Source organism: Girardinichthys multiradiatus, chromosome 19 (genome assembly GCF_021462225.1).
Source record: "Girardinichthys multiradiatus isolate DD_20200921_A chromosome 19, DD_fGirMul_XY1, whole genome shotgun sequence".
In the NCBI taxonomy this organism is placed as follows: Eukaryota; Metazoa; Chordata; class Actinopteri; order Cyprinodontiformes; family Goodeidae; genus Girardinichthys; species Girardinichthys multiradiatus.
Window position 1 is genome coordinate 20,413,140 of NC_061811.1, and position 26,473 is coordinate 20,439,612.

At 40.6% G+C, this 26,473-nt stretch overlaps 1 protein-coding gene across 2 annotated transcripts; it reads left to right on the plus strand.

Annotated features, from left to right (window-relative positions):
• Positions 1-2,949: 2,949 nt before the first annotated feature.
• Positions 2,950-25,324, plus strand: si:dkey-16j16.4. Of its 2 annotated transcripts, none has more exons than XM_047393267.1 (5): positions 2,950-3,483; positions 13,246-13,327; positions 15,301-15,818; positions 19,922-19,975; positions 24,282-25,324. In XM_047393267.1, exons 1-5 carry the CDS (start codon positions 3,415-3,417, stop codon positions 24,405-24,407), a joined length of 849 nt encoding a protein of 282 aa, XP_047249223.1. In that variant the 5' UTR covers positions 2,950-3,414; the 3' UTR covers positions 24,408-25,324. The 2 variants fall into 2 exon arrangements, with proteins under 2 accessions (XP_047249223.1, XP_047249222.1); XM_047393266.1 differs by lacking the exon at positions 2,950-3,483 and adding an exon at positions 9,601-10,122.
• The last annotated feature ends 1,149 nt before the right edge of the window (positions 25,325-26,473 follow it).

Sequence of the window (26,473 nt, forward strand, 5' to 3'; positions counted from 1 at the left end):
GTTTAAATATACTTTCAGTGTGCTTGCTCCCGTTCTAAGCTTTACGTCAGATAGCTTACGCTTGTTAGAAAAAGGAACACTTATGCTGGTCATGAGTGTAGCTGACCTTCTGGCTATATTCAGAAGCAAATTGGATTTGCATTGAGCTTGACCTGGAACCAAGCCACAGGTTGCTTGGAAAGTTTAGGAGGTCGTTGACCGGAGGAGTTAAGTGAGAAAGCCTATCTAGCTCACACATAAACACACATGATGAAGCAGTTGTATAGACTAAGTTAAAACTTGTTAAAACAAAGATTTCTTAACAGGATCAACTGGAAGCTACCAAAAAACATAACACAGCAATCTCCCTAACTATATCTGAACAAAGAAAAAGGGAATGACCTGCCAAACCTGCCAAACATTTAGCAATGCAAATAAATATTTGCACTGCATTTGAAAAAAGAACATTTATTTACAAAATGCTTTTGTGCAGGACAAGTTAGCCACATCTGTTCACATGCATCTTCGAGTGTACAGCATTCCCTAAGAGTGGTATCGCTGAAACTAAATACCTCACTTACACCAATTATGTTTGACATGCTCCCCTACTTCACATTTCTCTGTTACTTTGGCATGAAGGATGATGTAACTTTCTGTATCAGCAGGGACCTTTTAGTTATCCTAGCTCATCAGTTACTTCTATACACATCAGCATCAGTATTTGTCCTAGTCAAAATTATGTTTTTACTTGTCTAATTAAAATAACTATAAAAAAACAACCCAACAAGTAAAACTTCAATAATTAATATGATAAAACCTGAATCTAAATTATGATTAACTACAGTATGTTTAAGATATATAAACATTCAATGTTTAGTCTGGATATGTATGGCAAATATCTATTATTCAAATCCTTCTAGAACATTTCAGCTATCTACAAGAACTTTCCTCCAATCCACCATCAACATTTCAGATCTCACCAACATCAATCTTCTGAGGATAAATTAAATCCCTTTTTCCCTTCATGTGTTTTGGGCTTTCAGCTCCGGATATCTATAAATAGTTTCTTACTGTCTGAATTGAAAATTGCAGATATCTGAAATAGAGTTTCTACAAACAATAGAATGCATGTAAGATTGGCGCAGCAGTTTCTTCTACCCCTGATTTTCATTTCCTGTGTTATCAAAATCCCCTAAAATGTATTAATAACTACCCAGATCCTTTTCAATTCAATTCAGTTTTATTTATATAGCGCCAATTCACAACACATGTTGTCTCAAGGCACTTCACAACTGTCAGGTACATACATTCCAATTAATCCTAACAATTGAACAGTGCAGTCGGAGTTAGCTTTTTATTCAAATTGGATCAAAAGTTTTTCTATCTAAGGAAACCCAGCAGATTGCATCCAGTCAGTGACTTGCAGCATTCCCTCCTCCTGGATGAGCATGTAGAGACAGTGGAGAGGAAAAACTCCCTTTTAACACGAAGAAACCTCCAGCAGAACCAGACTCAGTGTGAGCGGCCATCTGCCACGACCGACTGGGGGTTTGAGAGAACAGAGCAGAGACACAAAGAGAACAAAGAACTGATCCAGGAGTACTTTCTATGGGAAGGAAAAGTAAATGTTAATGGATGTAGTTCCTTTAGTCGTTTCACCTTGAAGATTTGTGTTCTTAAATTGTTGCTAGAATTATCCCAGTACCCAGTGTGCACCATTTTTTGTTGTGCCTTCTAACTTCTATTACTGAGATCTGATTGAGCTTTTTTATCTGGAATATCTAAAGTCAAACATTTGACCTGTAAAAATGGGAATTGGATTTCTCTGGGGATAATTCTGTTTGGGATATCCACAATATTTTTTCTGGATGAGAAGAATTTATTTGCAAATAGGGTTAGAGATGTGATTTGTTGTATGAAGAATGTGTGACACACTTGCAATTTTCATTATGAATGGGAGTAATGACATTCTGTAAATCTGGAAAGTTGATGGGCAACCTTTGCCTTATGTTTACCTGCCCCTGACAAGTAAAACCTGTTACAAGGTAAAAGTTATCTCCTTTGACAATTGAAAATAATAGATAAGGGGGCACGAGAATTTGTTTGTAAAATGTAATTGTATTTGAAATGTATTTGAAAGTATTCATTTATTTGTTTAGTTGTAAGAAGAATCATGTTTGAGACATCTGAAAGTTTCATTGTGGACAGGGCTGGTAGTGTTTTGATTTTTTGAAATATTTCTGGGGGTTGTGGTTCATTGGGGTCCCAGGCAATAATGAAGCAACTGCAGAAAGCACCTGCTAGTGGCAAATAAAAATGTGTCATACAGTAAAAGTTCTGACTAATGACGTTCGAAAATAAAGGTTGTTGACTTATTTTGTTATAAGAAAGTTTATTGAGACATTATATTGAGACTGGTTCTGTTCACCTGAAATATTGATAGTGCGGTATTGTGAGTAAAAACTTGTTGCATTACGAGGCAAGGGTTTTCTCCTATGATGGCAAACAAAAGAAAGAAGAAAAACAAGGTTCCTTAAGGTTAACTTAATAATAATAGGTTAAAACGTTTCTGAAATCAATAACTGTGGCCTTAAAGGACAGCATAAAAGTTTCTGGGGAAAAAAAAAATCATATATATATATATATATATATATATATATATATATATATATATATATATATATTATTGACCTATATAAATGATAACTCTTTTTTATTTTATTATGTTATTATTTTTAATGTATTTCTTCAAATGTATTATTTTGTTTATTTATTTATGCAGTTTTTTTTTTTTGGCCATAAACTGAAGATGTCAACAGGGAAGGCGCAGCAATGTGGCTTTAACTCTTAGCCCCGCCTATCAAATCACAAAACACTACAATTGGACCAATCACAAAACATTACGAGCCCGTGGAAATATGCTCGGCCAATCAGCGTGCACTACGGCTAGGGCCGAGCAGCATTGCTCTGAGTGTTTGTGTGTCCGCCGATCAGTCACGTAGTGTGTATGTGTGTGAGTGTGAGAGTGTGTGCGTTTCTGAATGCGAGTTTGGGGTTATTTTATTTCTTTTAACAACATCTTTGAGTTAAAACTGTGTTAGAGTAATGGAAGGCTTCCGGAGAAGAACATGTTAACCTAACTTGACGCTACGAACTCTGATGAATTGGGAATTAAGTAGTTTGCTGCGTACAGCTCATGAAAACAAGACGCATCTACGCAGTTTATCCAAATTCGGTTTAACGTCTTTATCGACACCAGCTAACTTGAAGTTCACACTGTTGTTTTTTTTTATTTATTTTGTCGTAAGTAGTACGTTTTCAGGTCAAATATGCCTTCTATATGTCGCTCAGGTTAGCTAATGAACTTGTAATCGTCATTTAAAGACATAAAAGTAGCTAATAATTGGTGATTATCCATAGGCTACTTAATATAAAATGCTAAAGACACTGACGAAAAAGCTGAGAAGACATTCACTCAATGAGATCCATCCATTCCAGCTGAAGGTAAGTTGGACTCAGTTTCTGCTAGAAAACATGGTTGTCATTGCAGGGAAAACATCTGAGAAAGACATTAGCCAGAGTGGGTGCAGCTTGGCTTTACTTTAGTCAGATTGAAGTCCTTGTAATGGCTCCTGTAAGGGGTAATAATGCACTAATTATCATTCTTTCCTCTTTAGTTCTCCATTTTGCTCAGCCTCTCTGTGAATCATAACTTTGTGTTTTGAAATCTGTAGCTTTCTCTCCCTATGAGCCCATAATAACCCATTCATTACCATGTTTGAACTGTTTTCCAGATGTGGATAATGTATTTTTTACTCATGCTTTATTTTGTGTGTGAAAGAGAGAGGGAGAAAGAGAGAGAGAGAGGGTAACACTCATTTTCCTCAGGCTCTATAATTGCTCTACGTGTCAAGACAAACATGGAACAACAATTTGGATCTATAGAAGGACCACAAAAACAAACACTGTAGTTTAAAAACTGTTCTGACCCATAATTATCCTAACATCTACAATTTTCCATAGCTGAACCCAGGTACGTGCTCTCCTTTGTCACTGACTGCTCAGTTTGTATAATGCCCCTTGTTATTTAGGAGACGCTAAATGGTGTCCTGAATGGGTCACTAACTTGCTCCATCTATACTATTGTGCATCAACTGACTGTATGTTGGTTGCATGGCTGCCATTTTGTGCCAAATTGCTCCTGTTCAAAGGCCCGGCCGAGGTGTCAGATGAAAACGTGCCATTACTATTGTCCGTATTTGTTTATGTTTATGTATTTCTGCTCAGTGACACAATCCTTTCCTCTGGATGATGGGAAGTTTGAAGCTCACTCATACAAATGATCCTGCGAACAACCCCCCCCCCACCACCACCATTTTGTCCACAAGTGGATACACTCGGTTATGAACAAGATAACAAGATTTTTCCAGTTAGGACAATGAACAGTACAACACATTAAGCCTTCTGACCTTTTCCAAAGCGAGGATCCATGCATTTCCCAAGGATTAGGAAAGTCTTATTAAGCACTATCCTGTGAATCCCCATTGGGTTAAAGAAATGTTTCAAAATAAGAAAATTAACACTTCTTTTCGCATATAGTACCTAATTATAATGGATCTTTAAGTTATGCAGAACTTAAGAAGGTAAAAGTTTTAGACATCAGTCCACCAGTTTTCCCATGATTGGCACCGATTAGCAATCGGCTGATCAAGTAGTGGAAAGTTATTTTTTCCCCCTTATGCATTAATTACATCAAAACTAAGGAACACATCATTTTTAGTCTAGAAACGCATAAACTGACAGCATGTACTTAATGTTTTTAAGTTTAATAAAAAATAAACGCTAGGGAGGTTGCTCTGATGTGGGTTGTCAATGGGGGATTATCTTGTAATCCCTTCATTTTCTGTTTAATTTAAAACTACAACCGCTATCAAAGAACCTGTAGCACATTGTTTCTCATTTATGTGTTTTAGTATTTAAAAAATCTGGATTAATGGGTCAGACATCACGGAGAACAGGAAACCGTTGTCGGTCGGATAAGCCAGATTGGGGCATTGCTAAAAAAATGTAGCTGTACTTTACAGTTATGTATTCTGGAGTTACAAGCTAGATGAGAATTGAGTTTACATGTATCCAAAAATACTCCAACATAGTAGGTAGGGAGGGGGCCCGATCCGAGGTTTTCTTTGTCCCCTGTGTAGATCTGAGTCCTTCAAAATTAGGCATTTGCTGATACAGGGTCCAGGCCTGATTCCTCATTGAAGATCAACACTATGTATATGCTTAAAAACTCTGTAGTACACTATTTCACCAATGACCATGTTCACCCTTTGGAGTCCAGTTTACAGTGACAAATATTTTCTTCCAACTGGAGTTTCTGCAGAACAGCTGTAATATGCTGCTCTGACACTGAGTTAATCAGGAGAAGAAAGCTACAATAATGTTCAGATAATTCATCACCTAAATTGCTGATAGTTATAATCAGTTGTTTTTAAATATCTACCTGACGTGATGCATACAGCTACCGTCATGGTCATATTTTACTCCTGCTGATAATTTTACGCAGAACAGTTTGCTAAAGTGCTAAGCTAACATTAGCATGCTTAATCCTGACATATTTTAACACGGTTAGGGTTAATCATGTACAGATAAAGCTGGCAGAAAAGGTCTCCTGCACCATGAACGTTGTGCTTAGCCTTGAATATCGTAACATGTAACAGTTGGCGTTTCAGAAGCTTTCCCCCACAGAGATAACTATCTGAGGATATCCAAGCAAAGTTCAGAGCTGGTCACAGAACACAGACAGACAGGGAGCTACATCAGCCAGTACAGTCTCTCTTTTATTGTCATTACCATTGAAAATTATGAAAAACCTTTAGATTGTTAAAGAAACTCCAGATTTGGCACCCCATGGACACAGGCTGTATGTTTGCATTTTGTAAGCAATGCACAGGAAAGTAGCAATGATTGTTGAAAATTTGGCTGTAAAAACAACAAAAAATACAGCTGGATGGTTTGCTCCCTGTGCACAGATATGTATAGGCAAGGAAGAAATAAGCATTTTACAGGTTTTCTAAACAATATTAAATAAAACAATCCAAAATACCAACCAGTGTGCTATTTATCTGCTGGCCTGTTGTCCTTATTTATTAGTCAGGATACAATTTAGAGATGCATAATCTATTGAACTGCAGTGGTCATTGTAATATCATCATGTGTGGTATTGTAATCGCTAAGGACTGCTTGGGTGCAATATTTGGTTGACCATTACATTTTAAATCCAATACATTCACGCTCTTCTTTCTCATAATACAGTTGACCAACTGGATGGACTGTTACTGCCTGTAACGTCTAAACCTAAGTAAGATTTTTAAGGTCCGAGATGCAAAATATTGTCACTGTGATATTCAGTAAAAACATTCCAATTGCTTGTTTTCTAATATCATCCTTAATTCAAATACTAATAAATAGACCCGTTTTGACTGCAGTATGCGGCCAACTCAAGTCAGTCTAATGTGTGGACGGCGAGTTTAGGTTTCCTAAATCCAGTAACAAATCTGAGCTTTGCTGCCAGAATTATATAGTTTTAGAAAATCTAAAATGCCCTGTAATACATTTTTGAGTGTAGTGTAGGATGCTTTGTTTTGTATAGGTTTGGCCAAAATTACAAGTACAATGGTAAGCAGAACAGATTCCTGCTTGGGAAAATCAACTAGTTTGAAGGCATTTGATCAGAAAAAAGACCCATTTATTCTTCCACACACTTACAAAACCTGACCCCGGGGCAAGCATCCTAATGCAGACTCTTTATCTGCAGTGTGACAACAATGTTCTACACGTAGAAGTCTATGTCAACTCTATGCTTGTACAATATAATCCTTGCTGCATCTGGTGCACTTGTGGGGCACTTTGTTGGAGGCTGATTTCCATGGGAGACCCTCTAAAGCAGTTTTAGATCCTCATTGTTTGTGCTGCATCTCAGTTTTTAATGTTGTCCTGCCCATGCAGACCTTATTCAAGCAGACATTTTATCTGAGACTTTATAAAATTACTTCCAGCAGATTAAACAAGCACATTTTCCAAATATTTTCTCTGATTTGGTTTTAATCCTCCAAGTGAGCCCATATTTTTTATTAATCAGCATGGCTTACAGCAGGTTCTCTTTGATGTTGTTTGTTAAAAGTTGCTGTTTATTGGTCAAGATGGCAAACCAAAGTTAGACATCTCTGAATTCTAGGCTCTTGCTCTAGTCTCTGAGAGTTGGTTTGGATACAGATTAGGTTGGAGTTTGGGCTTCATGCAGCAGTCCAGGAGCTCCCTGGAGCTTGAGGTGAACAAAAATTGGCCTAAATTAAGGTAAAATCCACATGGGTGCAAGAGAAAAGAAATCAACCATCTCTGACCTTGTGCTGATGTGTTTTGTGAGGCCGTGTCAGTTTGGAAGGATGGAGCAAAGCCGATATGTGTGTGAACTGGGTGGTGTGAGTTGGCTTTGACATTGCCATTGATCCAGCTTATCTAAGCTGCTCAGTGATGCAGAGCACTGACAAGGATTTCATTCAACTGTTCTTGACACACAAACACACAACTCTTTGTCCAGGTTGGCGTTTCATGGATAAAAACTAGCTTGATTCATGCAGTCTGCTATTCTTTTTACCTTTTTCACCTGAGCTCTCTGCAGTACTCTGCAAATAGCTAACCCAATAAGTAGTAATGAAAGTCTAATATGAATGAAGGAGGGCAATGGGTAGTAAATCAAGATTGTAAGAAATAAACACTTCTTGTGGCAATGCATTATGTTGGGGGGGCCGTTACAGTTAGAAGTTTTATTCAGAAAAGGGTGTTAATCTAAAGATTTATGTATAGAAAAGGCAAATATATATATATATATATATATATATACAGGTCCTTCTCAAAATATTAGCATATTGTGATAAAGTTCATTATTTTCCATAATGTCATGATGAAAATTTAACATTCATATATTTTAGATTCATTGCACACTAACTGAAATATTTCAGGTCTTTTATTGTCTTAATACGGATTATTTTGACATACAGCTCATGAAAACCCAAAATTCCTATCTCACAAAATTAGCATATTTCATCCGACCAATAAAAGAAAAGTGTTTTTAATACAAAAAACGTCAACCTTCAAATAATCATGTACAGTTATGCACTCAATACTTGGTCGGGAATCCTTTTGCAGAAATGACTGCTTCAATGCGGCGTGGCATGGAGGCAATCAGCCTGTGGCACTGCTGAGGTCTTATAGAGGCCCAGGATGCTTCGATAGCGGCCTTTAGCTCATCCAGAGTGTTGGGTCTTGAGTCTCTCAACGTTCTCTTCACAATATCCCACAGATTCTCTATGGGGTTCAGGTCAGGAGAGTTGGCAGGCCAATTGAGCACAGTGATACCATGGTCAGTAAATCATTTACCAGTGGTTTTGGCACTGTGAGCAGGTGCCAGGTTGTGCTGAAAAATGAAATCTTCATCTCCAAAAAGCTTTTCAGCAGATGGAAGCATGTAGTGCTCCAAAATCTCCTGATAGCTAGCTGCATTGACCCTGCCCTTGATAAAACACAGTGGACCAACACCAGCAGCTGACACGGCACCCCAGACCATCACTGACTGTGGGTACTTGACACTGGACTTGTGGCATTTTGGCATTTCCTTCTCCCCAGTCTTCCTCCAGACTCTGGCACCTTGATTTCCAAATGACATGCAGAATTTGCTTTCATCCGAAAAAAAGTACTTTGGACCACTGAGCAACAGTCCAGTGCTGCTTCTCTGTAGCCCAGGTCAGGCGCTTCCGCCGCTGTTTCTGGTTCAAAAGTGGCTTGACCTGGGGAATGCGGCACCTGTAGCCCATTTCCTGCACACGCCTGTGCACGGTGGCTCTGGATGTTTCTACTCCAGACTCAGTCCACTGCTTCCGCAGGTCCCCCAAGGTCTGGAATCGGCCCTTCTCCACAATCTTCCTCAGGGTCCGGTCACCTCTTCTCGTTGTGCAGCGTTTTCTGCCACACTTTTTCCTTCCCACAGACTTCCCACTGAGGTGCCTTGATACAGCACTCTGGGAACAGCCTGTTCGTTCAGAAATTTATTTTTGTGTCTTACCCTCTTGCTTGAGGGTGTCAATAGTGGCCTTCTGGACAGCAGTCAGGTCGGCAGTCTTACCCATGATTGGGGTTTTGAGTGATGAACCAGGCTGGGAGTTTTAAAGGCCTCAGGAATCTTTTGCAGGTGTTTAGAGTTAACTCGTTGATTCAGATGATTAGGTTCATAGCTCGTTTAGAGACCCTTTTAATGATATGCTAATTTTGTGAGATAGGAATTTTGGGTTTTCATGAGCTGTATGCTAAAATCATCCGTATTAAGACAATAAAAGACCTGAAATATTTCAGTTAGTGTGCAATGAATCTAAAATATATGAATGTTAAATTTTCATCATGACATTATGGAAAATAATGAACTTTATCACAATATGCTAATATTTTGAGAAGGACCTGTATATGATATACACTTGTCTGTTCTCTGTAATGCGGACGCTGCACCCGTCTGTTTTGGTGAAGAGAGAGCTGAGCTAAAAGGCGGGGCTCTTGATTTATTGGTTGCTATATGTTCCTACCCTCACCTGTGGGCCTGAACTCTGGGTTATGACCGGAAGAACAAGATCCAGGATACAAGCAGCTGAAATGAGCTTCCTCTGCAGGGTGGCCGGGCACTCCCTTAGAGATACGGTGAGGAGGCCAACCGAGAGGAGCTCAAAATAGAGCTCCTCCACATCGAGAGGGGTCAGCTGAGGTGTTCCAGATGCCCCTGGAGGCCTCCCTCAGGAGGTGTTCCAGGCACGTCCCACTGGGGAGAGGACCTGGGACAGCCCAGGACACGCTGGAGAGACTATGATCCTTGGCTGGCCTGGGAAACACATTGGGCTTCCCCTAAAGGAGCTGGAGGAGGTGTCTGGGGAGTCTGAGCGTCTATACTTGGACTGCTGCCTACATGACCCTTTCCCAGATAGGCGGAAGACGACGAGTACGAGACTTCTCTGATCCATGAACGACAGCCTTAATTTCTTGTCAGACAGACGGTGGTCACTCTGTGGAGAAACTTCCAGAAAGAAGCTCCAGAATTATATGGTAAAAAAAAAAGCACATTTTGGGGAAAAAAAAACTTGTGGCTTTATTTGAGCCTTGATACATTTGTTTTAGAAAAGTTGGATTTTAACTGTTTCATCAATGGTGACCGACACTAATTTAATAGCAGTTTACAGTTTAGCTTAAGTGACCTTAAAAATGGTCACTAAAGTCTTCTCTGCACACTGTTATTTCTCGGTGTAATCTTTCAACAAGGTTCATGAAATGCTGCTGTTTAGCTCGATCCCAGTCGAATGATAAATACTAGCCTTGGGACTCTCTCTCAGCTGGCCTTCACACTTACACTGGCTGTAGCCTCATAATCGACACATTTTCATGTAATCCTAATTTAGATAATTTCCTTAATTGGCCTGAATAATAAAAAAATTATTTGATAGAAACATATTTCATTCATTCCACCTTCCTGTCTATTTGTGCAGGTCCTATATTCATATCTGAAGCCTGGCTGCAGTAGAAATATCTGCTGTGAGCTCATGGCAAATCTGTTTTTTTACTTTTCAAAGGGGGCTGAAAATGACTGATAATTCTGAACATTTAAAGCTAGTAAATTATTTGTTTTTACATAACGATGATAGATTAATCAAATAAATGTACATACTCTTTTAACCCTTTGTGGGCTCCTGTTGGGTTTATTCTGACAAGACTTGCCATGTAATACGTCTGCCATCTTCTCTGGTGATTACATGCAAAATATATTAAATCTGATTTCAGACATGAAAATGGGAAAGTTTGTTGAAGAGGCTGGTAAACCAAACAGTGAAATTTCCTTTTTAATATCATTTGAATACAACCTTCGGTTTGGCTCCTGTTCCCCCGTTTCACACTTTCTGAGGAGCTTCAGAGAGAAGAGTGTGTTTTACACACTGTAAGCGTATACACACACATGCACAGATGGCAGCTGCTCAGCAAAGCCTCTGAGTGGTAATTACTGAGTGTGAGGCGCATTACTTAACTCTTAGCGTTGCAGACTGCAGGGTATCTGTATTGTTTCTGCTGTAAAGGAGGAATTGATTTTTTTTTTTTTTTAAGACAGGCTTCTTTAGGTCGTGGGAAACAAAGTCTGCAGTTTGTCAACATGATGACTCAACTTTGTGGGTCTGTTTTTATTGTAGAATAAAATCTGTTTTGTTCTTTCTGTTTGGAGCACTACAGATTGTTGTAGATTTGTTGCCGTAAAACTAAGAAATGACTGATAGATCATTGTTGATGCATTTCAAAATTAGCTTTTTATGCAGATCTATGTTCATCTGTGTGTAAATGTGATCTATAAAGTAAGGTTTTATTGGGTATAAAAAATGTTTTGACCTTTATTGGTTCTCAAAGAAGAACATTTTGACATAACATGCAGTCACAATAGGACAATATGAACTTTGATTCTTAAAAAGAAGAAAAACATTATTCTGTGCATCTCAATAATTAAAACAACTGTTACAACTACTGCTTCCTCGATAAACATTTTCGTATCGAGTTTAAGTAAAAACAAAAAATGGAAATAAAGTTTGAAAGGTAAAACAAGATTTAGGAAGTAAATAATTTTAAGATAAGATTAAGACATAATAAATCCAGAACAGAACAAGAGAACTATTTCCATGAGGAGAGTGATCCATCAGGGTGGCTTTATCACGTTTGATCTCTAAAAATAAAGTCAGGTCTTCTGAGTCAACCCAACTTTGCCAACACAAACAAAACTGTTCCATCTTATGGTTAACAAAGGCTGGTTCTTTTCTATTTTATACATGAGGTGACTGTGGCTCAGTAGGAAGAGTAGTTGTCTTGCAATCAGAAGGTTGTGGGTTCGATTCCAGCTTCCTCCTGCCATATGTTGATGTGCCCCCGGGCAAGGCAATTCACCTCAAGTTGCCTAGTGATCTGTGTATTGGTGTGTGAGTGCAATTGGGTGAATGTGGCTCTAGTGTAAAGTGCTTTGAGCAGTCTGTATGACTGGAAAAGTGCTATATAAGTTCAGACCATTTAATGTTCAATCCTTCCAGTTATTTAGGGTGAAAGCCATTTTCTGGTCTTTTTACTTGCTGTTAATAAAACAGTCATTATATACATTTTTCTTTTTGAAAATGAAAAGCAAAAACACATAACTTTACTCTAAAGAAATGTTCCTCTTGAAAATGTCTTGTAGAGCACTATTTACCTTCTTCCAGTAATCTTTATTGACCAGACAGTCCTAAAACACATAATAATGGTTTACATTTGGATTTCCACAGTTTCTCCAGCAAGCAGGAATATTTCCATCATTTTTGAGGAGGTGTAATAAAGAATCCAATTTTTTGCCACTTTGGTGTTTTACCCCATGTTCTCTAGTGTCTTCCATACTTTTGCCCATTTCCCCTTGGTTATTTTTAAGCTGCCTTGTTTTTAGCCTGGTCATCGAATACATGAGCCAGCCACTAGTTTTTGAACTTGAGTAGGGTTTGATGTTCCCTCAAGATCCATGTTCTGACTACAGGGTTAAATGAAACACAGCGTAAGCAGCCGCCAGCACTTCTTCCTGGTCCACTCTCTCCAGCTTTCGTTTGTACAGGAAGTTCTTGAAATATTTCTCCACAGCGGTTCTTTTATGAGGAGCTTGGTCAATGGGCTCTAACAACGTATCACTTTGCCTTAAAACATTTTCCTTTAACTATTTGTTGTAATTTATCTGTAATTTCACAGCTTTTCAAATTTTTTTTTTGGGGGGCCGTTTATTTGCAGTCACATTGTGTCTATTTTCATTGCTGTGAACACATTGGACATTTAGTTCTTGGTTGTTTTCTCAATGATCTAAGTACACACCAGTTTTAAAGTTCTTTCAACCATTAGAGGGGCTTCCCTGTTATTTGTGTGTCGGTACTGTTGAAACTATGGCTGTTTGTTGTTCATAGAACTATTTTATATGGATGTTTAGCTCCTACGTCAGAGAACAAGCTTTCATGAGCTTTCACAAGCTCAATGGGAAACCATTAGTAATATGAGGTGATTTGATTGGTCCAGTTATATGTGGACTTCCAGCAGAAGAAGCACAACTGCATTTTTGACAGTATAGCTCGGTGGTAGTCGCCTACCTTAACCTACCTGGCATATGTAACAAGCTGAATCTTTTTTTCTCTCCAGATTTCCTATCATGGCAGCGGAGAGGGAGGGGAGAGCGATGACTCAGAAGGCGAGAACCAGGAACTAGCACAGATTGACAGAGGTAGATGAGCCATCTAAATCACTTTTCTTGTAAATCTTGATTCACATAATTCCAGGTTGCTTTTAATAAGTCTGTATATCAGAGGTGTCAGACTCCAGTCCTCGAGGGCCGGTGTCCTGCAACTTATAGATGTTCCTCTGCTTCAATGCACCTGAATCAAATAATTAGGTCATTAGCAGGACTAGAGAACCTGAGTGCATACTGAGGAGGACATGCAGCCATTTGTTTGAGGTGTGTTGGACCAGGGACACATCTACAGGTCCTTCTCAAAATATTAGCATATTGTGATAAAGTTAATTATTTTCCATAATGTCATGATGAAAATTTAACATTCATATATTTTAGATTCATTGCACACTAACTGAAATATTTCAGGTCTTTTATTGTCTTAATACGGATGATTTTGGCATACAGCTCATGAAAACCCAAAATTCCTATCTCACAAAATTAGCATATCATTAAAAGGGTCTCTAAACGAGCTATGAACCTAATCATCTGAATCAACGAGTTAACTCTAAACACCTGCAAAAGATTCCTGAGGCCTTTAAAACTCCCAGCCTGGTTCATCACTCAAAACCCTAATCATGGGTAAGACTGCCGACCTGACTGCTGTCCAGAAGGCCACTATTGACACCCTCAAGCAAGAGGGTAAGACACAGATAGAAATTTCTGTACGAATAGGCTGTTCCCAGAGTGCTGTATCAAGGCACCTCAGTGGGAAGTCTGTAGGAAGGAAAAAGTGTGACAGAAAACGCTGCACAATGAGAAGAGGTGACCGGACCCTGAGGAAGATTGTGGAGAAGGGCCGATTCCAGACCTTGGGGGACCTGCGGAAGCAGTGGACTGAGTCTGGAGTAGAAACATCCAGAGCCACCGTGCACAGGCGTGTGCAGGAAATGGGCTACAGGTGCCACATTCCCCAGGTCAAGCCACTTTTGAACCAGAAACAGCGGCAGAAGCGCCTGACCTGGGCTACAGAGAAGCAGCACTGGAAGGTCGCTCAGTGGTCCAAAGTACTTTTTTCGGATGAAAGCAAATTCTGCATGTCATTCAGAAATCAAGGTGCCAGAGTCTGGAGGAAGACTGGGGAGAAGGAAATGCCAAAATGCCAGAAGTCCAGTGTCAAGTACCCACAGTCAGTGATGGTCTGGGGTGCCGTGTCAGCTGCTGGTGTTGGTCCACTGTGTTTTATCAAGGGCAGGGTCAATGCAGCTAGCTATCAGGAGATTTTGGAGCACTTCATGCTTCCATCTGCTGAAAAGCTTTATGGAGATGAAGATTTCATTTTTCAGCACGACCTGGCACCTGCTCACAGTGCCAAAACCACTGGTAAATGGTTTACTGACCATGGTATCACTGTGCTCAATTGGCCTGCCAACTCTCCTGACCTGAACCCCATAGAGAATCTGTGGGATATTGTGAAGAGAACGTTGAGAGACTCAAGACCCAACACTCTGGATGAGCTAAAGGCCGCTATCGAAGCATCCTGGGCCTCCATAAGACCTCAGCAGTGCCACAGGCTGATTGCCTCCATGCCACGCCGCATTGAAGCAGTCATTTCTGCCAAAGGATTCCCGACCAAGTATTGAGTGCATAACTGTACATGATTATTTCAAGGTTGACGTTTTTTGTATTAAAAACACTTTTCTTTTATTGGTCGGATGAAATATGCTAATTTTGTGAGATAGTAATTTTGGGTTTTCATGAGCTGTATGCCACAATCATCCGTATTAAGACAATAAAAGACCTGAAATATTTCAGTTAGTGTGCAATGAATCTAAAATATATGAATATTAAATTTTCATCATGACATTATGGAAAATAATTAACTTTATCAGAATATGCTAATATTTTGAGAAGGACCTGTATAAGTTGCAGGACACCAAACCTTGAGGACTGGAGTTTGACACCCCTGCTGTATATAGTTGTATTTTTTTTTAACTAGGATTCTTCCTGTTCATTAACATCTCCAGAGAGAAGGAGAAATTGTGCCCTCACCCCTTTGGCCACCAGCCAGCAGCACAACCAGGGTCCTGTCTCTCCAGCCCGGTTAAGATGCCTCCGCCTCCTTCTAGATGCCAACCTGGACCGTCACTCATCAGAAGAAGAGCTGGAGCGGATCAGCTGTGGCGACAACAGGAAGTGGGTGTCCGCCTTCCCCCAGCGCCACAGCGACCATCACAGCAGTGCCTCCAGTGACGATGAAGTGCGGGATCTCTGTGGCTGCCGGTCGCCACCTGCCTCTGCCAGACCTCTGGTTGAGCCCGGCACCGCTTGCCTGGCAGCGTCTCCCAGCCCTGTCCTGTTCAGTTCCAGCCCGCCACGCAACCTGAAACCGCCCCCAATTAGGTTTCAGCTTCAGATGGCTCAGCCAGTCGCACGGCCCATAATTCTGACCCACTTTGACCAATCAGCACCTTATAGAAAGTATCGACACAGCTACAGCAATGAGCCTGGGAGACCCAGCCTGGACCTTGAAAAAATGCAACAGGTCAGTTTCCCATTTTGTCCTCAAACGTTTACCAACTCTACAGGATTACATCCTGCGTTGGAGGAACTGATTTGCTTGTTTCCTTCGCAACTTATTCACCAAAGGGAAACGCTACTTTGGTTTTAGCTGTGGAGCCTACAAACAGCAGGAGTTGTTCAGAGTAGCTTTTATTCCCTTGTCCAGATGTTTAGAGCCCGTCTTAGAGACGAGTAGGAGCGCTATTTCAGCTTGAAGTCAGTGGAACGGGTAGCAGGGGCCAAAATGCTTCTACATATACATGTTTCTTTGAGCAGAGATGCCTTGTTGTATTTTATTAGTTCAAAGTCAAATCAAATTCAGACTTTTAAATTAGACACACGTGCTGCAGAGTTAAACGGTTCATTTTTACAGAAACATTAAAAGCTATTTGAAATATTATTAACCACCAAAACAATAGTTATTTGGGATTTGTTGGGAAATATAGTTGAAGAAAATGCTAGGATACAATCGGCTGTCGGGTAGCACCAAAAAAACCATGATTTTAAATTTGATTTGTGTTTTTATTATTGTGCTTCTTTTAAGTAAAAAAACAAGCTAAAATAGATAAATAAGTAAAACTATGCCAAATGCAAAGGGTTAAACTGCTATATTATGCAATAATTTGTAATAATTTTAGAAATAAATGACTTAATGAAATGAAAACTTAATACAGTGAAATCTTTTTACTGTTACTAAGTAAACAAAAAATGTTGATAAAATGCTTTTTTATCCACTTTAGATTATTGTACAGAGAAAGAGCTTCACCTGAGTGAAATCACTATCAAATGGAGCAGTTACCTCCTATGAAAATTTGGCAGTCATCATCGCTTTGCATTAAAATGGCCTCACATGGAGGAAACTGCTGCTGCAAACAGTACTGCTGATAGCTAATAAAACAGTTTTCTGGATCCTTAAGAACAGGAAGATGAGAGGTTCAGCTGCAGTGATAAAGGTTTCTGGTTGTTCAAGTTGCAGGACCATCTCATCAGAACACTACAGAATTGAGCGGCAAAGAAAAAGAAATAGGACAGACTTAAATAAAGTACAAAGGCCACCAGAGGACTGGTCTAAAGTTATTTTATCTGATAAATCCTCATTTGATCGTTTGAGACATCTGTAAAATCATTTGTCTGTAGAAGAAAACTGACTCTGGTAAAATCATTCTGGTACAGTCCATGTGTAGGGTTGTTCCTCAACCAGTGGAGAGGGCCTAAGAACAATAACATTAATTAAAAGTAGAATCAAAAACTCGCCAGATCTTCATGCTTGACTAAAAGCAGGTGGTGAAACAGAATCCAACAAACCGCGATCAACTCCAAGCACTACTGAGAAAAGAGTGGGGCACCATCAATCACAATTTGGCAGAGAAGTCAATATCCAGCATGTCAGAGGGAATTACAGAAACTATGAAGATCAACACTGGGGTTTGATGTATTTGCATTTGAAATTTTGTAATCGTTCTTCAGTATACCGTGGAAACATGTAAACAAGAAAAGTGGAAAATGTTAAAAAACACCCAAAGAAACATTTATGGAAACTGTTGAAACTATCGAGCGTGCAGGTCAGCTCAAAATGCAAAGAAAGCCTTCCATTTCCATAGTCGGACACTCTCCACCTCGGTGGTCCTGCTGGAAAGGGATGAAGGAGAAGGAGGCACGGACGGCAGATGTCCGGCCTCATTTCTCACAAAGGCTGGTGAGCGAGGGGAAACGGCGAAGGGGCGGGAGGCAGAAGGAGAGGATTAAATAAACAAGAGAAAAACGACAGCCGCTAATGAGTCATGGAGAAGCCGGTCCACTAATCATTAAAATCCAATAGACCTGTTGGCCCACACTATGGACAAGGAGTGCTTGTGTGCATGGAGGAAGAAGCTGCAGGTTTTTTTTACAGGGAAAGAGCTGATGATGGGAGACAGTGGGCAATGCTGAGCGAACAGTGTGTGTGCATCCATCATCCAGCCAGCATGTGCACATCCTCCTGCTCCTTTGCTGCATCAGTGTGTGTCTGTGAGAGTGTGCACGCTCAGTCAAGTGGAATGGGAGGTGCTGCAGGGTATACAAAAGGGGGCCTGCAGAGGTAGTGAGCAGACACTGCCGGAGTTTCCTCAATTAACCCTTTACATGAAAACTCCTGGAGGAGAATAATGCAGTTAAAGGATGCCAAATTTACCAGAATCTGCAAGAAAGCAAACATTTTCCAAATTACAGACATTCTCGGCAAATAGAAAAACATTACAGGCTTTTTGCATCAGAAGAAATATATTTTTTTATTACTTATGGGGCCCTTACTTACAATACAAGCACCCAGAGAGTTTGGCCACAGCAAGACCAGGCTGAAGGAAAATGCTGCATTTGTGTGTCATAATTTCACTGAACGAGGGTAAAAGGTGATTTGCTTTCCTTTAGTCCCTGCTAATCCCTCGATTATTCAAGTCACAGATGAGGTCAGTTGATTTGTTTGTGTAATTATCTTGGGAAGAGCGTGCCAGATGCAGCTTGTATACAGTGCATACTTGTTGCTCACTAAAGACGTATTTGAGCAGACAGAGGGAGGCATAGTAGGCTTGGAATTTGACCCACAACTGGAGAATGTACTGGAAGAGGCAAATCGTACTTAGCTCTTTCTCATAAACAAACATTTCAAACATGTGCGATTTATTTTGGATGAGGGGCATCAGTACAAATCTGTTAGTGTTCAGACTTTATTGGCATCAGCTGTACTGGTCACCGACACAGTGAAGAGTACATACTGTAGCTCTTTCTTACACTGCCTTGCAAAAGTATTCACACCCCTTGAACTGTGACATTTTTGTCGCACAACAACCACAAACTTCACTGTTTTGCTGCGATGTTATTTGCTAGACCAAAAAAAGGTACCAAAAAGGCATAAAAGTGAAAATCGGAATAATGAGTTGCACTCAGCCTAATTACTCAGATACCCTTAAATAAAATGTTTGTACTCCTTTAGGTAATACTCTGGCAGAACTGCAATGACTGAAAACCTTTCTCATTTTTATTTGCCAACTTGCTTAAGCTTTGTCATCAACTTCCTGGTCTTACCTCAGATTCTCAGTTGGAATTAGGTCTGGACTTTGACTGGGCCTTTCCAACACATGAAGATGCTTTGATCTAAACACCTCCATTGTGGTTCTGGCTGAATGTGTAGGTCTGTTGTGCTGCTAGAAGGTGAACCTCCACCCCACTCTCAAGTATTTGGCAACCTTTAGCTCAATTTGTCAGCCCATCTATTCTAATCTGTGTGTTTGTCCCTTTGTTGAAGACAAGCATCCCCACAGCATGATGCTGCCACCATCAAAATGTTTCACAGTGGGTTGTAACTTGTGACGAATGTGAAAAAGCATGAATTATTTTGCAGGTCACTGTAAAACTGTGAAATCCTGCTGTTCCGGCATAGGAGGCTAATACATTTGAGACCCATTATAAAGAAGGTTATGAGAAAATACCGTCAAATGGGCAGGAATATATACTTACAGCAGAATATGGCATCAGATGAGACCTCTTATTTTACAGCTGCCTCTAAAACAGTTACTCGTTGAATCTGGGTCAAATCCGAATGATACAGAAAAGATCAGGGCTGGCGGGAGGGGAGGATGAGAACAAGTGGACAGCAGCTTTCTGTCCCATATCACAACAGCAGGAGTCTTGTGTTTCCAATTCTTCCTGCGCTCTTTGGAAGCTGCCCCCACCCCAAACTTCATACAATTCGATGATTGTGTAGTCCCTCCACCCCCACTGTGTTTCTTTCTCTCTTTTTTTTTCCTAAGAATGGCAAAGCTGTGTGGACATGGAGGGCAGTGGGAGACAGGATATTGCATAAGCTTCAAGTGTTAAGTTTTAGTCAGACAGCTGGATTTGCCTCACTCCCTTCGTCATCCTGATTCACCCTTTTGCTTAAATATCACATTTCATGACTGAAATAGTACTAGAAATAGAACTTTACCACTCTATGATAGAGTTCACTTTATAGATGCATCAATAAGACTTTTCATAAACACTCCGTATGCCCTTAAAGAAAGCTGAAAGATATTTACAGTTCTTGTTCCTGTGCCTGTCTGTTCTCCACAGAAAATGCTGCTGAAAAAGAACTGTGGCGGAAAGACGCGGACAATGAAGATTCGGGTGAGTTCAGTTTTGTTAGGACATGGGTCCAAGCGAAAAGCGCTTGTTTATATTCTTTGCAAATATTCCCCTGTGACACCACCACCATAAGCTGAGCATTTTTAGCAAACTACTTGCTGCTACTCCTCCACTTGTTGCTGCTCACTGCCAGTGAGCTGCCTGAAAGAATGCTCCTAAATGTTTCCCCAGAAATGGAAAAAACAGGGCTTAATTTTTCTGGCCACCAAGACACTGACAGTCATTGTAGGGAAACTAATGGAGTGGCATCCATCCCTCCCAGTGACACACGTTGGTCTAAAACTACAGTTGGCAAGCTTCGAGCAGCTGGTCTATCAAGCAATTGACTGCAGGTTAGCTACCTGAGCAGATAGCCCAACTAAACAATCAACTTCTTTTTACTTCTAGTGTTGCTCTATAAAGAGCAGAGCAGCTAAAGGGTGTTATATTCTTTGAAATTCTGAAGATAATTGAACAGATGTTCATTTTTGCTTAAGCCTACAGGCAGGTTAATGTGCTTTATAGAGAATACAACCAGCTTATTAATTTGTGAAACACTGAAGACGTCCTACTTTTACCACTTCACATTGATAATTTAGGGTTTCCTTTACAAGAAGATACACACTATACTCCATCTTTGTAATAGCTTTGAAAATAAATGAGTTCAATGATCATATTAAGGGACTTTAAACCCAAGCTCAAGGTGTACAGGAAAGTCTCGTTGTCTCATGGTTTTCATTACGGATTGCTCCGTCACCCTGTGAGCAACCGAGCCTGTCCTGCGGCCAGTTCCTTGATCTCCATCCAACTGCACACTGGGATGGCATCTGGCCTCGACGTTTGTTCCCTTTCCCTCCTAGTTGTAGAAAATCTGATTCCACGAACAGCTCAACACTGCAGCAATGCTTTAACGCTTTCTTCTTCAGGTTTATCACACCAAGCAACCTTTATAGCCCAGCATTCCTACTTAGTTGTTTAAAAGTGCCCTGAAAGCTTTGCTAAGCATCCTGACAGATCTGAAGAACAGCTACCAAACTGTGTATTTAGTTTTTTGTTTGTTTGAGGGAAGCTCGACTGGAAGGAGCCTCGGCGTCCTGGCACAGAGCAGGCCACTCCAGAAGGATGCACAGTGTGCTGAGAGAAGTGACGTTATTATCACGTTGTGTGGGATAGTGTCAGTGTCTTGTTTATGTATACACACCAACTGTAGCTGCAGCTCGAGTGCTTCGTGTACCCAGCTTTGTGTGTTGAGATGGAAAGCGAGGATGATCTCTGAGTGGCGGTGAGAGGTAGAGGGGGAGGAAGAGGAGGTGGAGTGCGTGCGGTTCCCTTGTGGTGTTTTTCCAGGGATGGAGTCATCTTCCATTTATAGCCTGGGCCGGCTGCGATCTGTTTAGCACCACTGAAATACACAAGTATTGCTCATTATCCTCCGTTCTCGCTCGCTGGTTGTTGTCCATGTTGGTGACGTCTGCAGGAACTGGGTCCATTCCAGCTTTTAGATTTTTCCTTGAAGCTGCACACAGCAAGTCTTTGAGCTGCTTGGAAACAGTTTTTTTTGTGTACCACTCATCTGTCTCCCCTCCTTTTATCTGCAAACCCTTGATTTTCTGGCTGCGGACCAGAAGACACTGGATCTGATGGGCCCTACGTTTCAAGCAACTCAAGCATGAGAGTAGTTGCAGGGGTCAGTGAGGTCGGCAGTAGTGTGTATCAAGAGGAGAGGTTATTTCGAAGTGTTTGTAAGCACAGATTTGGCTGCTTTTAAATCTTTTTTCCCTGAAGGGGTTGGAGGCTACACCAGACAGAAATGATGGCGTCTGGTGGCAGCCGCCACGAGGAGGGGAGTGATGAGTGAAGTGAAGGAAATGGTTCAGTTATGGTTGGAATGGATAAGGCGCCGCACACCATGACTTTAGTTTAGACCGAGGTTAATTACAAGGATGTAAAGAAAAAAAATACTTTTGTTATAAGAATGTATTTTATCGAAACAAAGTAGCAAATAATTGGGGAGAGTTAGAAAAAGGATACACTGTTATCAGAATTTTTACAAATGAAAATCTAAAAAGTGTTGCACGCATTTGTATCTACTCTGCCTGAGTCAATACTTTGTAGAATCACATTTTCCTGAGAGAGATCTGCCTCTCCCAGCTTTCCACATGCAGAGATTAAATGTTTTGCCCATTCTTCTTTTCAAAATGGCTCAAGCACAGCCAACTTGGATGAAGATAATCAGCAACCAGCAATTTTACATCCTGCAAAACATTTTCAGGTGGATCCAGATCAGGACTTTGACTGGGCCATTCCTTTGTCACTCTGGCTGTCTAGCATCATAGTTCTGTAGGAAGGTGAACCTCTACCTCTGGTTTTCTTCTAGGATTGCCCTGTAGTTAGCTTCATCATATCTTCTCATAAACTCTGGGCAGCAGTATCACCTTAGCATGATGCTGCCACTACCATGTTTCCTTGTGGACACTGTGTGTTCTATGTTGGGTGCAGTATAAGCTTTCTGTCCAAAAACAGCATTTACCTTGTAGGCCAAAAAGATTAGTTTTGGACCCTCATCTGATCAGAGCTCCTTCTTCCATCTTAGCTGTTTCCCGTCTTGGCTTGTGGCAACGTTCAAAAGGAGGTTCTTATGGCTTTCTTTCAGCAATCCTTGATACAGAACAAATTGTACAAAACACAACTAATAGTGGTCCACATAATAGAATCCTCCAGTAGAGCTGTAGATCTCTGCAGCTCCACCAGATTTACCATGAGCATCTTAGCGGCTTCGGTCAGTTTGATTGGCCCTCTTTTGGTAGCTTGCAGTTGGAGTGACCAAGGCAAGGAGAGCAGCATTAATATCTGCACTTAAATCCAGATAAGGACTTTATTCTGCAAACTATTTTTTATTATCAATTTATATTTAGAGCATGAGATTAACTCTGACGTCTAACTCTTAGACATCAAAAAGGGTCCTAAACTCAAGCCATAACGGACTGGACAAAAAATGCAAAAACAGCCAAATATCAAAGAAAAACTATGAAATCACCTTCAAGACCTCTAGCAAACTATTGTTCAAGGTCGCTTTAAAAGATCACAGTTGAATCCAGGCTGCTTGGAGGCAACGTAAAAGGCAATGTTTACTCTTATGGTATCCAACCATGAGCACAGCAGGAGCAGAAGGCAGCAGGAAAATATTTAGGGGCCATCCAGAAGTTAAAAAGCTAACCCTCTCATCTCAGAAAGACAGTAAACAAGCATTTCTTTTAGACTTTGTCATAACTTCTAAAGATGCACAGACACACTTTGGCTTATTCTGATTGTTCTTTCAGAAAAACCAATAAAAAAAGACTTAAGAGCATTCAAAATATTTCCAACATTTCTGCCATTACAATTATTATTGAGTTTAATTTTTTTTTATTTGCATTAGCAAATGTTTACTAGTGAGGCTAGCAGTGTGAAAACCATTGTCCTTGTGTATACTGTAGTAAATCCCTACCTTTACTCTGAAATCTCCAGAAGTCTCCCAATGTTTCTAAATCCAGCATGTTCCATGCAAGACAAGTTGAAGCCTCAAATAAAACGGAGCCTTCCTATTATCTGCCAACAGTCTCTCACAGCCTCAATGAAAAGCAGAGATTTGTGGGAAATGTTTTCATCTCTGGGTTTCTTTTCACTTCAATTGAATTTAAAGACCTCAATGATAATAAAAATAGGCAAGTCTAAGAGGTCTTCATTCAATAATAGTCTGCACACCGAAGAGTGTTGCTGTCAGTGGAAATGTTCTGATTACCTCCTTGTAGTTTGGCTGCCTTGCAGCCACCATATGGAAAAGATCTTACCGTTTCACTTTCATGTTCTGAGTTTCCCACATCTCACTTTTTTTTTTAAGTGGTTTTGGGAACAGCTGCTGGATCCCTGAAGATTTTGGTTGAAGCTAAGCTACACCTGGGGCATCGCTACATGGGATTTATATTTCAGAGAAACCAGTCGGGTACAGCGATGCATCCATCTTAGTTTTCAGTTTCTGTGAGGAATCAGCTCACCGCAGCCCTGGAGAAAGCGCTGCCTCATTGCCAAATACAACAAAGTCATTTCCTGCCGTTTCCTGTGGGGAGGAAAATGACTCGGGCTAATTTTAGAAAGGAGGGATGGTGGAAGAGAGGTGTTTTTGCAAATGGAAAAGTATGTATTGTCCCTAAATCTGCTCCAAGAGTGAAATAAAATATCTAAAAGTGTTATATCCAGAGAAGCCAGAGAAAAAAAAAAAGCACAATTTTTTTGTATTGTTGGTCAATTAATCTTTTGTCTTGGTCCTCAGAATCTGACCGGCAGTCGTCCTCCGTCCAGGTACAGCTACGACCCCTCCATCTTCGCCTTCCGCTCCCTGAGCCCAGCTCCACCATGTAGATCCTTGACTCCATCCGAGGACCCTCCATGCTCTTAAGCAGACATCAACCCCCACCGCCGCCGCCAACAGACTCTGTTCCCGCACCTCTTCACCTTTTTTTTTTTTTTTTTTACTTCTGCGGCACGTGAAGGACTGAGCTTTGGAAAGGTCATTATTTAAAGGTGGAACTGTTGCACTCTCAGGTAATCCCTCCCTGTCACTTTGACCTCTGTTGGAACCAGGACACAACATAGCAGAACTTCATGTATAGCTGTAGTTCAGGATTGTTGAAGATGGACCAAGAAGGTGTTAACCTTGTGGAAGCCTGTTTGGATCACACTGAAGGGAATAATGCATGTTAGACAATCAAGTGGTTCCAGGGTTTCTTCCTTTATAACGTCCTATTCCAAACAAAAGGTGACTCATCTATTTTGTTATTGTTAAACTGAGATGGTGGTCGCATTTATCTGTCTGAAACTACTTCACTTGATGTGTTGCTGCAAACACAGTACTGTAAGGTCAAGCTATAACAAACATGTAGTTGAATAGTCAACCTCTGATGACGACTTGTTACTTGTCGGATTGCTCGTATTCTCTTTTCTTGCATGAATCCCAGAACTCTGCAGAAACTGAGATCTGAGGAAACATTTATGACTGTAGGGTTGCTGCACATTTGGCTAATCTGTTGTTCTGGATAGCCTACTCGTAGTGTGCCATTTGTTTTTTTTCTATTTTCAGTAATGTACCTCAATTACATTCTAGATAGAAGAGGACCACTGGTCTAAAAATCTCTTAATGCCTTGAAATGACATTCCTGCTATATTAAAGTCTGAGGTACTTCCCATCTTCTAAAACGATCTCAAACACAATGTCACCGCTGTAACTAAGACTTTGCCGAACTGAATGTAACATTATGACATGTTTTCGTCCATTGTTGCGCAAAAACAATTCAATAAATGCTCTGTGGCCTCTTGTTTATGAGGTGATGTAATTTTGTTTCATAATACGTCCAATTTAAAGTGGTACCAGACCTTGCAAAAGTATTCATACACCTTGACATCTTTAATTTTGTAGGAGACATAGCAAACATGTGGAAGAAAGGTGCTCTGGTCAGACGAGACCATAACTGCATTCTTTCCAACGCAAAGTGCCAAGTGTACCAGAACATTAACATTGTACCAACATTTATGGAGCTAAATACGGGGCAATACTTTAAGAAAACCAGTCAGAGGCTGCAAAAGACTTGAGACTGGGGCAGAGGTTAACAGGACAGGACTGGACCCTAAAGACACAACCAGGGTTAAATAGAATGGTTTATCAAAGCTTATTTATGTGTTAGAATCTGTGGCAAGCCTTGAATACGTCAGTTCAGTTGCTCTCCACACACTTTTACTAAGCTTGAGCTGTTTTTGAAAGAATAGGCAAAATCTTCAGTCTCCAGCAAAACGTGCAACTGTAATTGAGGTATAATCCATCCATTTTATACTCTCCCGTCCTTGCAGGGTAGCAGGTGCCTATTTCCAGTGGTCATTGGGCAAGAGGCAGGGTCCATCCTAGACAGATCACCAGTCCATCACAGGGCAAGACAGAGACCCACAACCATACATGCACTCATACCTAAGAGAAACCAATAAACAGTCATGTTTTTGGATTGTGGGAGGAAGCCGGAGTACCCAGAGAGATGCAAATCCATGCAGAAACACTCCAGACCAGGATTCGACTGTTACTGAAAGGCAACAGTCCTACAGACTGGTCCACTGTGTAGCCCGTTGATGCCTGGTGGATGTATTAAAAGAATAGATGGAAGAATGGATGGAATACTAGATGGATGGACAACCTGATTGTTAGTAGGATGGATAGAAGAAAGACAGAGACAAAAATGGATGGCAAAATGGAAGAGTGGAAGGATAAATGACAGTATTTACCGATGGCTGGATGGACAAGCTGATGGGTAGTTGGATGGAGGGATGAACAAAATAAACAGATGAGCAAATAAAGGGACAGGAAAACAAACTGAAAATCCAAACATTTTTCTCTACCTGGTCCTGAAAGACACCTAACTCATATTCCATACTTTTCCAGACTGCAGAGGAACCCTGCATGTGAAATATGGAACATGTTGG